Source organism: Talpa occidentalis, unplaced genomic scaffold (assembly GCF_014898055.3).
Source record: "Talpa occidentalis isolate TD23 unplaced genomic scaffold, MPIMG_talOcc4v2.1 talOcc4.12, whole genome shotgun sequence".
Taxonomy (NCBI): domain Eukaryota; kingdom Metazoa; phylum Chordata; class Mammalia; order Eulipotyphla; family Talpidae; genus Talpa; species Talpa occidentalis.
The window spans coordinates 67,342,695-67,357,957 of record NW_023601212.1 but is presented as its reverse complement, the minus strand read 5'-3'; the positions used below and the strand labels follow the sequence as shown (position 1 = coordinate 67,357,957).

General features: G+C 39.1%; 1 protein-coding gene across 4 annotated transcripts in view; it reads right to left on the bottom strand.

Moving 5' to 3' along the window:
- PBX1 (PBX homeobox 1) overlaps positions 1-15,263 on the bottom strand; it is a 657,632-nt gene that overhangs the window by 304,112 nt on the left and 338,257 nt on the right. For 3 of the 4 annotated variants that reach the window (XM_037506603.2, XM_037506602.2, XM_054693527.1), the window contains exons 1-3: positions 9,916-10,106; positions 9,379-9,668; positions 6,077-6,150 (exon numbers count right to left, since the gene is read on the bottom strand). In XM_037506603.2, the coding sequence (XP_037362500.2) occupies positions 6,077-6,150; positions 9,379-9,569 (265 nt within the window). In that variant the 5' untranslated portion in view covers positions 9,570-9,668; positions 9,916-10,106. Of the gene's footprint in view, positions 1-6,076; positions 6,151-9,378; positions 9,669-9,915; positions 10,107-15,263 lie in introns of those variants that run through there. The other variant, XM_054693526.1, reaches the window with a different exon arrangement.

Below are 15,263 nucleotides of genomic sequence, written 5' to 3'. Positions count from 1 at the left end.
GAGTTATTGACTGTTAATTCTATGCCAGACACTATAATTTACATGTATTACCTCATTCAATCCTCACAATAATCCTCAAGAATATAGGTATCATTATTATCTCCATTTTATAGATGAGGAAAACAAGGCACAGAGAGTTTTAGTAACTTGAATAAAGTCACACAGTTAAAAAGTAGGAGATCTGGGCTAAAAATTCAGAACCCTGGCTGTAGATGCCAAATCTTTAACCACTATTATAGTTACTCCTGAAATTACTTAAGCAATTTGACACTTATCTTATAACTAACTACTGGTGGTGGGTCCAGAAATAGTTCAGGTGAGGAACCCATACCAGTAACTACTTACTGGCAAAAGTATCAGTAGAAGATACAGTGCTAACCTTTACCCAAACCAAAAAAAGGACGAATTTGTCCACCCATTGCAATCTTGATTCCCACCAATAATTGAGAAATTGAAACAGAGCTGTCAGAGATAAGACCTTCCAAAACGTCACTCCTGACCTTATTCTGCCATAAAGGCAGATAAGTTTTATAATCTTATGACAGGTTAACCTGTACCTTTTGTTTTTCATTCTGGAGATCACTTTGCCAAATTTTGAATAAGTGACTTCTCTAAGTACAAATGGGCAAGATTCACCCAGAGAATTGTCCCCACAAAAGACTACTCTACTACTTAGTTGTAGACTAGTGGGTATGTTTCTTTTACTCGAAAGAGTTAACACAATGACATTCTATGAAATGAAACAGGATATGAGTCCCAAGACAATTTATTATAGAAAATAAATATTTTATTTATATAGCACAGGGAGCTCAGAGCACTTTGCAAACAACTCATTAATCCTCCATTTATTTTATTTATCAATTATTGTATTCCATAAACCTCACCACACCATCTCAGGTAAGGGGCAGGGTGGAGACAGAAAGATTATAAGCCTCTATCCCAGGTTGAAATGGCAATGCAAATGGACAGGTGCTTCCCGGGGTCATAGGAAAATGAGTAAGAGTTGTCTTTGAGGCCTGGATCTAGCACATTCCTTCTCCCATGTGGCACTTGGGGCAATTTTTTTTATATATATAAAAAGGAAAAGGAATGAAAGTATATTTATATTCACTCCATGTTCAAAACATAACAGCATTCAACTAGCAGAGGCTTGAGATCAAAATTAAGAATATATTTTTCTAAGGCTTACAAGTAAACCATGTCTTAAAAGAATGCAGGGATATGCTTTAAATTAAAATTTTAAAGTTTCCCTTTTTAACTCTGTTCGATATCTAGGGTTGAGTTTATTCTCCTGTTTGGGGGCATTTTTGTAATTTTGCCAACAACAACGACCAAAAGTTCACATGTGTCAGGAGAACACAGTGGAAGAGCACACGACAGGACCTGACATCGGCAGCGAGATAAATCCACAAGCTGGCCATGGCCTCCTGGGCAGGGGTGCAGTTGCCTCCCAACTGGACCCCCACTGCTCACAGCTTCCAACACCCCCCAGTTCCCAGGTCACAGTTTCTTTCTGCGTTTCCCCTCTCAGATATCCTCTCCTAGTCACCTCAGCTGAACCTAAAGCTCTCTCATTTCTACTCCTCAAAGATACCCCTCTGATTAGATGGGTGTCTAATGACCCCTAATTTCCAAAAATGCCATTCTGGTAGGGATGGCCTAAGAGCTCTCGGCACCCTACACCCCACCTCTCAAATGCCAGAATTTTCACTTCGAAGCGAATCACAAAAATGGGAACACGCAGAGAAGGGACAGTGCTCTTGAGAAACCCATCTTCTCTCCTAGTGGTAGTGTGCACATTTATAACCAAGATCCAGATAAGGGGTATACAGGCGAATCACATTCCTTCTGCCAGCACACTGCTGTGCCCGAAAGGTAGCATTCAAGTAAAACAGGCTTGTAACTCCCCTCCACATGTTCCGTTTTCTCCTCTCAGCCCAGTACACACACACACTCAAAACAAACAAAAAACAACCAATACTGGAATTGTCGCAACAGCAAGAAAAAGTTTCTGCCTTTGCCGGCTAGATGTAAACGCCGAAGAAAAGTCACTCCCACCACTTCAGCCCCAAAAGGAATCTGATCAGAGGCAATTCTAAACAGTCCGAAGTTACTTTACTTCTGCTCTCTGCTCAAGACCTAATACCATCAGAATTATTTCCCTGCTTTCTTCTAGTCTCCTCTCCATCTACATATAAACACACATGCACACACACACACTCGTGTGTACCTGCACACACACAAATTACGTTCTAATGCTACAAAGAAGCCCCATAATGTAATTGCTATATTAAAAAAGAAGTGTCAGGCAAGAATAATAAGGGAGGGTGTCAGATATGAAATACAGTAGTAGACTTAAAAAAAAACTACAGTTCTGTGATGGGGGTGTTAATTGAACATAGAGAAAAAAGAAGAGAGAGAACAAAAGGGTGTTAAGGAAGCAAAAAATTATTTTTTAACCTCCTTCAGTGATTTGATTTAACTTCAGATAATGTGCAGAGAAAAATTGACTGAAAAGTGCCACATATAGCTATTATATTCTAAAATTAAAAACTATTCACAACAATTACAGGTATTCATTGCTATCTATAAATATTCTCCTCTGTAAATGGCACCCAATTTTTTTTTGTATTTTCCTATTATAATTTTTAAACTTGCATGATTTCTGATAAAGAAATTTTTAAAAATCAAGAATCATTTTAAAATATATTCATGGTCTTTTTTAAGAAATGCAATATATTTGACTTTTTTCCCTCCTTTTCCATCCCATCAACTCTAGCACCACCACATATATAATATAGGTAAAACTCAGCCTGTTGCTAATATCTCAGAAGTCCACGGGATGGTCCTTAAACAGCAAAAGAAAATGAGTTATTAAGTAGTCTAAACTCTATATTAAATCTCTATGTTCCCAGGAGGAGCAAGCCGATAAAAGCCACTACTGAAATGTACGTGGCTGTTAAGTCTTGACAGGGTTTTTTTTTCTTGCTGTTGTTTGAGATCTGCCGCCCGTTTGTTTTTCCTAAGCATTCTTTTTTTCTTAGTATTTATTAAAAAAGCAAAAATCTATCAAAGTAAAAACTTACCCACACTTTGAAACAAGAAGGCTCACGTTTCTTCTTTTTTTAATATCCCCACAGTAATTTCTGACTTAAATACCCATCAATCAACTGTAATGTAGTCAGTGCTATGTACTTTGGGTGCTACGCGCCTATTTCCTTAAAGTTCCAAGATAGTTTTCCTACTTATGTCTGAGTTTTCCAAATAAAATCATTACCAAAAAGTCAAAAGCAAAAGCAGCAATGGAGTGCATTTCCCAGGCTCCTCAGAGTGTCCTGTGTTCCTTATAAACCCAGCCAGGTGAGCCAAACCTGTGAACTTGGTGTTGGAAGACAAGAGACATACAAAGCAAATCCTCAACCAGGTAACCTCTGTGAGGCTTGAGGTGGAAGCTCAAAAACATTCATTCAGTATGAAGGGGCTTGAAGTAACAATAGAAAAAGTCCAAAGCAATAAAGAATGCAGATGTATCCAGGGGGATCTTTTCACTAGCTCTGCATCAGGAGGGAAAAAAGCTTCTACAACTTTACAGACACTTTATGTGTCTGCCACCCATCCACGCAGGAGAGGGTTAGCAGATCCTGAGTAACAAAGTAATCGTGACTTAGAATCAAAGGGTTCCTTTCAACACACCACAGTCCTCTCCTACCTTTAACAGAGAACATTCAACATTCCAGGAGAAGTTTCTCCCTTCCCCTTAATCCTTCGAACACACAAGTTGAAGAATGAGAGCGAAGTAGGCTTGTTTTTCTCTTCACGCTCTCTCTTTTCTTTTTTTTTTTTACTTTCACCCTTGGGTGCTCTCTCAAGCCAAAACTATCTATGTGTATTTATTTCCCCCTAACATGAGGCAAGTGATTCTTATCATTTTTAATTGACAGTACTCAATAAACTATTTGTTAAACTTTATTCTTCTAGAAACACACAAAACCTTAACTTAATTTTTTTAAAAATCTCCAAGCATTAATGTCATTAAACAACAGAAAAATTTTTAAAAATACATAAATCCAACAAGAATTTATACCTTTGGAGCGTTTTTTCACCAACACAGTTGTGTCCTATCACCATAGTGTAGCCAGTATGAGTAAGGAGCAAACTCTTGGACCCACACCTGAACCAGATCACAACTCACACCCACCCACTTTGATCTACTGCCTCAAAAGGTTTTAATTAGAAGACTAAAATTAAACACTTTGGCCACAACACACATTTAAGTGCCCCATTGCCTTCCTTTCAATACAAATCTGATAGCATCTTCAAAAATAGAATCTCTTTAGCCTGGATTATCAAATATGCCTTTATATCCTGATTTTACATTTTATAAAGCGAGATAAGCAGGAATACACACTCAATCCAAAACAAATTTCGACAAACCAAATATTCAAAGTAAATAAGAGATTTAGAAAGTGATTGAGTAAGAAAGCAAGAAAGAAAAGGAGAGAAGGAAAAAATATATGTGTGTGTGTATATCTATATACACTTATGTTTCCTGTACTGGGCTAATAAGGAAAAAAAAAAACCTAAAAAGTGTGACAAACTGAAACACTTTTAGATATTTGTATGCACAATCCATAAATCTCTCAAAAGGTATTCTGCAGCTAAAACAATGCAATTAACAGCTTTGCAATAAGGTTTGGCTTTGGTCAGGCAACCTGAAAGACTGGAGGGTCTGAACATCACCACTCAGGTGCTTTGTCTAGGACGTATGCACAACACATAACATTCAACAAAGGAGCCGATTACTAATTTTACGAACATTTCAAGAGCTAAATAATTACACATGCAATCAATGGGCACATCTTGAAACTATTTTTTTGAAAGAGAAACACAGAGAGCTCTCAAAAAGAAAGCCACCCTGTGTGTCCTTCCCCCTCCCCCCCACCTTTTTTATGTGTAACTATCAATGTATATCAACCCGGCATGCAATCATATTTATTGTCACTTTCATTCATGTCATGCCCTTGCTTATATGGTTTAGATATGAATTATTGACTGTTACACTCCTTGTTGTAAAAAATAAATAAATAAATCGGGTGTCAGGTACTTTGCACGGCTCTGAAGCCAGCCAGCAAGTCAGAAGGCAGCAGAAGCTCCCGCTTTATATAACCACCCTTCTTCGATCCTCATCTTTTTAAGTCCTGGTTTCAGATTGCCTTCTCAACTCTTCTTTATACAAGGGAAAGATTCACCCACTATGGAAAATTAAGGATTAAAATAAACAAACAAGAAGATGTTGCTAAATGTCCTTCCCAAAGCATCTGTTGTTTAAGAACACCTCTGATTGATGACTGCTATTTTTTAATTGTTGCTTTAAAATTTAAATGCCCTCCTGGGATGTGTTATAAGTGTGTTAGTCCATGATATGGGGTTCTAGAAAGTAGAAAAACAACAGAATGAATGCTCTCCTAGCATTATATTCTCCTAAACCCAACAATTCTCCCTGCTGTAAAATAACAGGGTACTCAAATACCGATAACTTGAGGTTGTTGAGTTCTTTCACAAAGGTATTTAACAACACTGTGTTGAAAACCTCTAGTCTGCTGCTTCATGCAATTATAAAGTGGGAAAAAAGGAAAGAAAACTTTAAAGAGTTTAGACTCCATATCCAACTCCAAAAAAAAAAAACCAAACTAACAAACAAAAAAAAAAAAAACCAGGATTTTAAATATGGACTAAAATATCTTCCTTTAGGAAATAGACTTTTACTTTCATATTTTTGCCCCAAGGGCACATAATTCTATAAATTTCCCTTCAAAAACTACAGTGTAGCCTCAGTTTCAAAGAAGTCAAGAGTAAAGGAAAATAAACCAGTAATACTTGATAATAACTGTCAAAGAAACTTGGAGCTTTCTTTTTCAGGAAGCAGGGCTGCCAGGACTTCCTATTGGAATATTCGATCAATCTTAAGAGCACTTTTAATCTAAAATTTGAATATTTAAATAATGGGTTTGTGATTGCTGGTTAAGTGAGTCTATTGACCAAAGAAAATGCTTAAATGTTGCAATCTCATTCCTACCTGTTTTTTCTTTGATTTCACACAACACATTAAACAAGGCAGGCTTCATTCTGTGGCAGTTTAAAGCATGTTTTCTGCAAGAAAGAAACAACATAATAGCTTAGGTGGACTTTCAAGATCAAACTGCTGATAATGCACAGGGGGAAAAATGTGAACATTTTGCCAAAATTATATAGCAAGCACAACTCTGTGGCATGCTTCAATTGTTTTATGACTTAATATACAGAATCCCACCATAGAAAAAGAATACTGTTAATTAGCAGAGAGAGAGAGTAGGGTTTTAACTACAGAACTAACCTATTTTATGCCCATTTAGGTAGTTGGGTTTTTTTAAAGTACTTTAATCAAAGTGGAATTCTTACACAATAATCTGATCTAGGGCTATGAAGATGGCAAAGCCAAATGCATGGGTTAACAGTTTTGTATAATCTATGCAACCATCACAGCCTAGGAGCTGTCTGCCTCTCGGTCTGTGTGTGTTTTCAAATTTAATTCATCCATGTGTTCGAATTCATTCCGCAGATGCCCCTGTATTCTCATAAACACAAGATGCTTGAAAGGTCTTCTGAGTAGAACTGTCAATTTATAAAATTTCAGTCCCCAAGTTAAAGAGTATGGAAATGCATTGCCAGGGGGCAAACATACCCATATGGGGAATAAATTCATTTCTCTGTGTTCACATTATGCCTCTTGTGCACACACCGCTTATTTGCAGGTGTTGAAATTCAATTATTTACAATTAGGACCTTGCACCCATTGGGGAAAAAATAAATACGATTCTCCCTTTTAGATTAGTGATTTACCTGATCCTTGTGTATGTCTGTCTTCAGAATGCACTTGAACAAAACAATACCTTTCCCTTTATTTTACTAGGGAAGCACTTAGCAGAGGGATATTGTTTTGGAAACAAAATACTGATCGTATCAGCTATTAGTTAAGGGAATTCTGTTTACTAACTAAAATTAACGTGTGAAGATAAATGGAGCCCCTGGCACTCAAGACACATGCAATTTCTTTTTAATCCCTTTGAAAGTTAAAAAAAAAAAAATAGACACACATACATCCTCATGCAGAACAGAAACCAGAAGCAGGTTCTACATAATGCACAGCAGAGAAGTAGTAAGTTCAAAATCCAAGCAAATCAAAATAAACACTTGCATTGCATCTAAAATGCTAATGGTTTACTTTGTAAATAATAAATGGACCTTATGAAAGTGTGACTAGGGAAAGGAAAAACAGATAGAGGATTTGCTCAATAGAGTTACATTGTTTAACCAAAAAGCTTATTGGTGATTTAGTTCTCAAGTGGGGTGAGAAAAAAAAAAAATGGAAAAGACTTCAATGTATCAAAGGCCTCTTGGGGGTCTTTTAAAATAGTTGTTATTAATTGTATTCTTATATATAGGCCCAAATGCAAAACAAAACAATACCAAAAATACTGCTCTGCTTTATAGAAATAATGCATGGTACATGAATGGGGTTAAAAATAACAGAAAATATCCCTTTCCCAAAATCGTGTCTGCTCTCTCTCAGCATCTAGGCCATTAAAAGGGGGAACCCGCCAAGCCACAACTGCCCTCAGTTGTACAAAAAGAAGTGCGACTAAACATCGGAGAAGTGGTGAGTCTCCAGGCTTACCGGTCCCTTCCACTTCACAAACTTGTGATTAAAACAGTTTATTGGTATGTCTGAGTTTATTTTTCTGGAACAATGTCATGGAGAAATCTATTTCAATTCAAAAAGAGTTGCCAGTGGAAATCTTCCGCTTAACAATACCCATTGCTTTTCTTCAGATAATAAAATTCAAAAGCTCAACCGGTTGATTTTTATAAACTTTCCCCTATTTAAAAAAAAAAATTTAGGACAGTTCCAGTCTCTGAACATTTCCAAGTTTTCAAGCAGCCGTAAACCCCAGTACTTTTGAGTTTACATGTTGCATGTGCTAGCAGCGGAAATATGAGTGTAATTCTTAACATCCATGCTTTTAACTGCTGCTTCTCATTTTCTCAACTCAAATTCCTATTGCCCTTAGACAAAAATAAATATAGAGATGTGTCTCCATATAACTAAGTAATCTGAGGTATAGGAAATGTGTATATATGTTTACAAACAACTACCTCTGAGATTTAACAAAGCTGGATAATTGTATAGATTTATATGGTCATTAGATTTTTAAAATTCTTCCTTTCAAGATGGGCCTTAGGCAAGCTGTTAGAGGGTTGCCACTGAATCTATGTTTTATTTTGAAAGAAAATTACTGTAAAATCCCAAGGTGGAGAACTATATACCTGGCAGCGGATTAAGTTAAGAAGCTCCATAGCTTCTTTATTATGTTGCTTTAATGAAGACCTTCATGTCCCATAGCACTGAAATATATAAAATTCACACATGCCTTCATTCCTATTTAGCTGTGTTCTAAGTGGTCCTGAAACAGGCATGGGGGGAGAGGGGCAGGCATGTTTGATTTTTGTCCCCCACTCCTTTTTTAAAGTACCATACAATCTCTACTACAGAAGGTTAAGTAAACGAACTCAAATTAGGAGACAATAAAGTTAAACTAAATATGATTCCCTTAATACTAACAAATACCTCTAAAAGCAAAAATTATATTTTCTCTCCATCCATTAGCTCTTTGTGAAACAGAATTAAATGAATGCAAAATATTTTCTGGAGAACTGAGAACACTGACAAAGAATTACCCTGTTTTTTTCCTAAGGGAGTGGGGAGAGAGAGAGAGAAAAAAAAAAAAAACATTTTGCAGGGGTCTATCAAGAAAGAAAACTAAAAGTCCGTGAATTAGGTAAGGAGTCAGCTAAATTTGCAAATAAAGTGTGTGGGACATTTTATTTAGTAATGTTACGGAGTCCCTCCACAAGCATGGAATGCTGTTCCAAACTTGACAATTCTGCTCTCTCTGATACTTTGTAAGGCAGTAAAAAGTGCCGAGGGCCGCTTCAGGATCAGTTGGCAGAAATTTCGGCGTGCCTGAGTGTTAGTGTGGATAAATATAAATACCTCCATACACACACACAACACACACACACACACATACTATATATATAAATATATATATATATAAATATATATATATCTCCAGCCACATCACGGCATGGGCGATAACACTTTCAATAACAACGCTTCTTCCCATTTTACTCCTCCGCCATATAGTTGCTTGTCAAAATGGGAAAAGAAATAACATTTAAAAAGAAAGCGCGGTGGAGATTCGGTTCCCATTGTTTCCCCCAGCGAGAGGGAGAAAAACAAAAAACCCCAAGAAAGGAAAAGAAAAGCCTCCATCTCACCTGGCCTGCGCCTCATCCAAACTCTGGTCTGTGATGGTCATAATTTGCTGTAAAATGTCTCCAATGTCCTGCTTCCTCCCGCCCTCCCCCTCGGTCCCTCCGGCCCCATCCTGCAAGTGCTGGGACAGGCCGGGGTGTCCGGCCATCCCGACCCCGGCGTGGGAATGCATCAGCCTGGGCTGCTCGTCCATCTCCAAAGGCGCCCGAGCCCCCGGCTCTTCCTCGACTGCTCCTCGGCCCGGCTCCTAGGAAGCACCGAGGCTTTTGATCCTTCAAGCAGTCTTCAAATCCTTCGCAGGATAAACAGGGAAGGGGGGGTGGGGGGTGGAAAGAAGACCAAAAGAGAGAAAAAAAAAAAAAAAATCCCGTTGCCTCTTTGGAGGATGGTGGTGGGAGGCTGGGGAGTGGGGCGGGGGGAGGGGGCGTGAAGGGGTTGCGGGGTGAGGGTGGGGAGAAGGGCTGGTAGGGAAGGGTGTTGACTCCAAAAAGCAAAAAAAAAAAATAATAATAATAATAATAAATAAATAAATAAACCACCTTCCCACTGGACGCAAAGAAATCAGAGCTGGCTTTGGGGTTTTTCAGTCCGGTCTCCTTTGCAAGGCAGAAATGGGCTCCCGGCGCTTAAATCGGTGGCTTAATCCTTTTGCAAATATGCATTGATCGGGAGAAAGGAGAGGAAGGCAGGGGGATTGCAAGGCAAACTTTCCCCCCCGCCCCCCGCCGCCCCCCACCCCCACTCCGGGCCAGCGCGATCTCAAAGGGGGTGGGCTGGTGCCAGAGCCAGATCTCCCCCGGCCGCGGCGGCAGGCAGAGCACCGGCGCTCTGCTCCTCCGCGTCTCTGCAAACTCCAGCAGCCCCGTCAGCCTCCTGCTTTTGTTTAGCTCAGGCTCAGGACTCCAGAAACACATACAGAAAAACCACAGCCTGAGAGGAGGAGGAGGAGAACGCCAAGGAGCGGGGAGGGAGGGGGCAGGGGCGAGGAGGGAGGGGGCAGGGAGGCAGGAGGCGGGGGAGAGGAGGAGGGAGCTGGGCGCGCTGGCCCCGCCCTCCTGCCCCTGATTGGTCGTCTCAGAACAGGCGGCCCCGCCCCCCGCTGCTTGGCTCCAGGCCCCGCCCCCTCGGCCTCCTTGAGCTCCGCCCGGCCCGGAGCCCTGTCAATCAGAGTTCAGAGGTGGGCCGGGAAGGAGGCCGAGCTGCTGCCAAGTCTCCAGTTCTTAAAGGCACAAAGGCACACGTAGTTGCAGCTCGGTGGTCCAGTCCCACTTTCCCTGCCTGTCTCACTTGGGTTCTGCCCTTGAGGGAAACGTGACCGCACTTAAATACAACCCTATAAAATTCACACGAAAGAACACAAGACCGTGTGGATCGCCCACCCCCACCCCCACCCTGGTTTCTCTTTTGCTGTAACATTGCCATTGAAAACTTGAGCCTTTGCAATCCTTAGACCTCAGGGGAACTGTTGAGAGAAAAGTTTGTCAGCATGAAGTAGTTATGAAACACAATCGAGCTGTTAATATAATTAATAATGATCTCTAATAAATGGCAAATCTAGGATTTTTTTTTTTTTCAAGTCACAGCAGAGTTCAAAGGAATACCAGACTGTGACATTTTTGTTGCAGGAAAAGTAAATTATGGACTGTGGAACTAAATAATGGTGAAGAAAAAATAGACTAATAAATAAGTTCACCAAATGAAACTAATTCAACATATCTCGTCCTTCCCCCTGAGGGAAATTAGTTATTGGGCTTAAATACTTAATAAAGAAATGCATTATCACAGTCTGGTTCTAGTTTTTAATATAGTCTAATAACCATTATTAACCCGGATAAGAAGTGAACTGACATTTATTGAATGCCTACTATGCACCAAGTAATTTACATGAGTTATTTTACTTATTCTGCAAGACATCTCCCTGAGTTATGGATTATTATTTCCATTTTAGAGAGAGGGAACTCAGAAAGGTTAAATAACTTGACCAAGATCTCACAGTCATTAAGTGTCAGAGACAGAATTCAGATCCACATGTGGTTTTCTCCAAAAGCCTAGTGTTTCAACAATATAGCTGTTCTTAGTCTGATGGAAATGTGTGAATAGTGTATAAATTAGTTATGGATGTATTACACACCTTGTTTGAAAAGAGATTTAAGGTGCTTAAATAATATATATTTGAACAGTCGTGCTCAAATTGAAAATGGACACGAAAAAAAAAAAGAATAAATAGAAGCAGGGAGAAAACTAACGAGAAACTCAGCTAAAGTCCAAGAGCATGGCTCCAGGTAGCCCATGAATTTGTCTTCACTCTTTTCATCAGGTAAGGTGAGAGGGGAAATCTGATTGGGTACACAGTTGCAACGAACTTAAGATAACAGTAGACAAATCACGGAGGAAGCACAGATTATTCTGGATCTAGAATACTCTACTATGCAGCTGACCTTCCTCCTGTATGACAGCATAGCTAAAGCAAAAACATTAAATTACTAAACCTCAGTGTATCTAATCTGCAAAATGGACGGCAGCCTTGTCAGGTACTTTTAGAGCCTCAAATAAAATGGTACTCTTTTCATCAGTCCAACTTCCTTCTCAGTCATTATGGAAGTATTTCAAAGCGGTTCTTAACAAATTATTTGACACTTAATTGTAGGAAAGCATGCAATTATAATTTTGATGTTATATTACCTAATAGCAACTGCTTTGTTCACATTATACCCTGACTCGCAGGCTGTACTTTTTAATCAACACCAATAAAAAGTTGAGCACAAAACTATATCCTCAAATCACATTATCAATCACAGTGAGTGAGTTAGCATATCCCTTACAATGATGAAATGATCACATCTCAAGGCATGACAAGAAATTAACCCACAGCCTATAAAAAGTCAGTTTATGAGCAAATAATACTGAGAATATAATAAAAGTTTGCCAGGTAAAGCACTGAAAAGTTACCACCAATATCAGAAAGTCATTGTCCTTTAGGAGCATTTTAGTAGGGAAACAAGAAATGCACTTAACAATAATACTAATGATTGTTGCCCTGTGTTGAGTGCATTAAAATGATTTAAGTTATAGTCAAGTACTTTAATTTTATCTTCTGCAACTCTCTGACCTTAATACCTATGTTTTTAATTATGCCCCTATAGAGTTACTAAAATATATTTCAATGTAGAATAGTGCTATAGAAACCGTCCCATGCCTGAGAGTCTTATGATGGAACAGTGCTTAAAAGTAGACTTTGATGTGGTCTGAAAGTGTCATTGGCTCTAATGAATTTGACAAAAGTAAAGGCTCTCTCTCCAGGAACAATGGAAATATTAGAAAGTCTTGATTGTAATGCCTTGGAACACAAGAATTTTTGCTTTATTTGGTGTCCACAGGGGAACCCCTAATGGAAGGTCTTTATTTTTAAAGAGAGGAAAGAGTCTTCATGAAGAATTATCTGGTTGCCCAACATAAATGGTTTGAGAAGAGAAGGTAAAATAAGGGAAGTGAATTAGGAACATGGCATTAGAAATGAAAAGGAAAGGACAATCATGAGGAACATTTTCAAGGAAGAGTCAATCAGGGGGCCTCCCTGGTGGTGCAAGGGGTTGGGATGCAGCACTATGAAGCTATCTGCAGCATGAGTTCGATCCCCAGCCAGGGAGCTACCCACATGGCACAGCAGACCTCTCCTGTCTCGCCCGCGGTTCCCTCAGCAGTGTGTTTCAGTCTGCCTGTTCTGTCCCTACTCTGTCTATGGTGAATCCTCTCACCCCCCACACCTCTGGCCTGCACCCAGTTCTTGTATGCATAAATAAATAAACCTTTAAACGAAAGGAAGAGTCAATTAGCCATGATCACTGATTTTATGTGGGCCAGAAAGATAAAGAAAATGTTTTCAAGTTCGAGTGAGAAGAATGAAGAGGCAAAAGGGAATATTAATTATAAATATAAATACAAGTTGCTGAGTGCTGGTTGTGCTTTAGGACTGTCTATATTACCACTTATGTGTAACAATTTGACTCAATTTTAACAGCTTTCTTGTGAGTTTGTACCATTTGACCATTTTCCTCCAACTCTTTCTCCTCTGCCACCCAGCTCTGATAACCAAAAATCTGATCTTTTCCATTTTTGATGAATTTTTTCTTGTTGTTATTGGTTTAGATTCTATATATAAGTGAGATACTTCATCCGACTTACCACATTTATCAGAATACCCACAAAATTAATCCATATTGTTAAAAATGGCAGGATTTTCTTACTTTTTAATAATATTCCCCTATCTATATCATAAATTATTTTCCCATTCATCTGTCAATGGACACTTGTTCCCATGTCTTAGCTTTAAAGAATAACGCTGCAATGAACATAGAGTGAAACATCTTTCCAAGTTCATGTTTTTGTTACCTTTGGACATACCCTTAGAAGGGGAATGGCAGAATCATATGATAGTTCTATTATTAATCTTTTGAGGATACTCCATACTATTTTCCATAATGACTGCACCAGTTTGCATTCCTACCAACAATGTACAAGGGCATCTTTTCTTGAATCTTCTCTGATACCTGCTATTTCTTTCTTTTTTATGATGGCAATTTTAGCAGGCAGGAGGTAATAGCTCATTGTGGTTCCTAATAGCTCAGGAACACCAATGTTCATTCTAGCGCACAAGAGAACAACATCACCTCAGTTCTTTTCTAAAAGTATTACTTGCTTCTGCACTGAGAATAGATTTCAGGGTGGGAGAGTGTGCCTAAGTGGAATCAGGAAGAATGTTTGACATATTGCAGTAGCTTAGACCAGTAATGATAGCCCCTGAACAAATGTTATAGTACTGTACTTGGTGAAACCTGATGAAGTTGAGGACGTTCTTTGGACATAAAGTCAACAGGACTCATGAGAGATCAAATATGAATGGAGGAGGAGGACTAGGCATCAAAAATCACTTCTAGGGGCCTCCCTGATGGCTCAAGGGGTTAAGACGCAACCTATGAAGCTGTCTGTGGTCTCTGCAGCATGAGTTCAACCCCCTGGCAGGCCAGGGAGCTACCCACATGGCACAGCAGACCTCTCCTGACTCGCCCGCTGCTCCCCTCAGCAGTGTATTTCAGTAGATCTGCTATTCTGCTCCCCACTCTGTCTCTGGTGAAGGCTCTCACCCCCCACACCTCCGGCCTGTACCCCAGCTCTTGTATGCATAAATAAATAAATCTTTTTTAAAAAATCACTTCTAAATTTTGGCTTGACCAATTAAATGGTGTTGTCACTTACTGAGATGGAGAAGTTTCCTCAGTGAGGTAAATATTATCTTCCATTTTACAGATGGGGAAAGTAAGATTCAACAAATCTAATTCCAAAGCATATGTTTTATTTAACACAGCATATTTACCAGGAATGAGAATTACCCAAATTTGATCATTTAGAAAAAAGAACATTTATGTCAAAATCAAGACTAACAGTCTTAGTGTATGTATATGTGTGTGTGCACATGTGTGCCTGTATGTATTTCAATAATCTTGCAGAAAAAGGTGTCTGAAGCAACTCTTATTATTTTTTTTTTATCCCTTTCTTTATCTTCTCCAGTTCTGAAAGTGAAAAGAGACTGGAGAAATGAGAAGAACATGGACTTAAAACCAACCGGTGCTGGGGATACTAGGGTGAACTCTGGCAAAATGAAGTTGACAATATAACAGAAAAAGCTGACATAGCAAATCCAGTATATATTGACTATGGTCAGGGTGTAAAAGAAGATTTTCTGTTGCATGACAACTACCACCCCACCATAGTCCTGTACTTAGAGGTCAAGCAGGTCTTGCTCTGAAGTTTCATGACCTTGCCCTAATAAGTTAACTTATCTAAAGCCTTATTTTTTATAACTTTGAAGACTGCAGTTAGGTTGTAATCA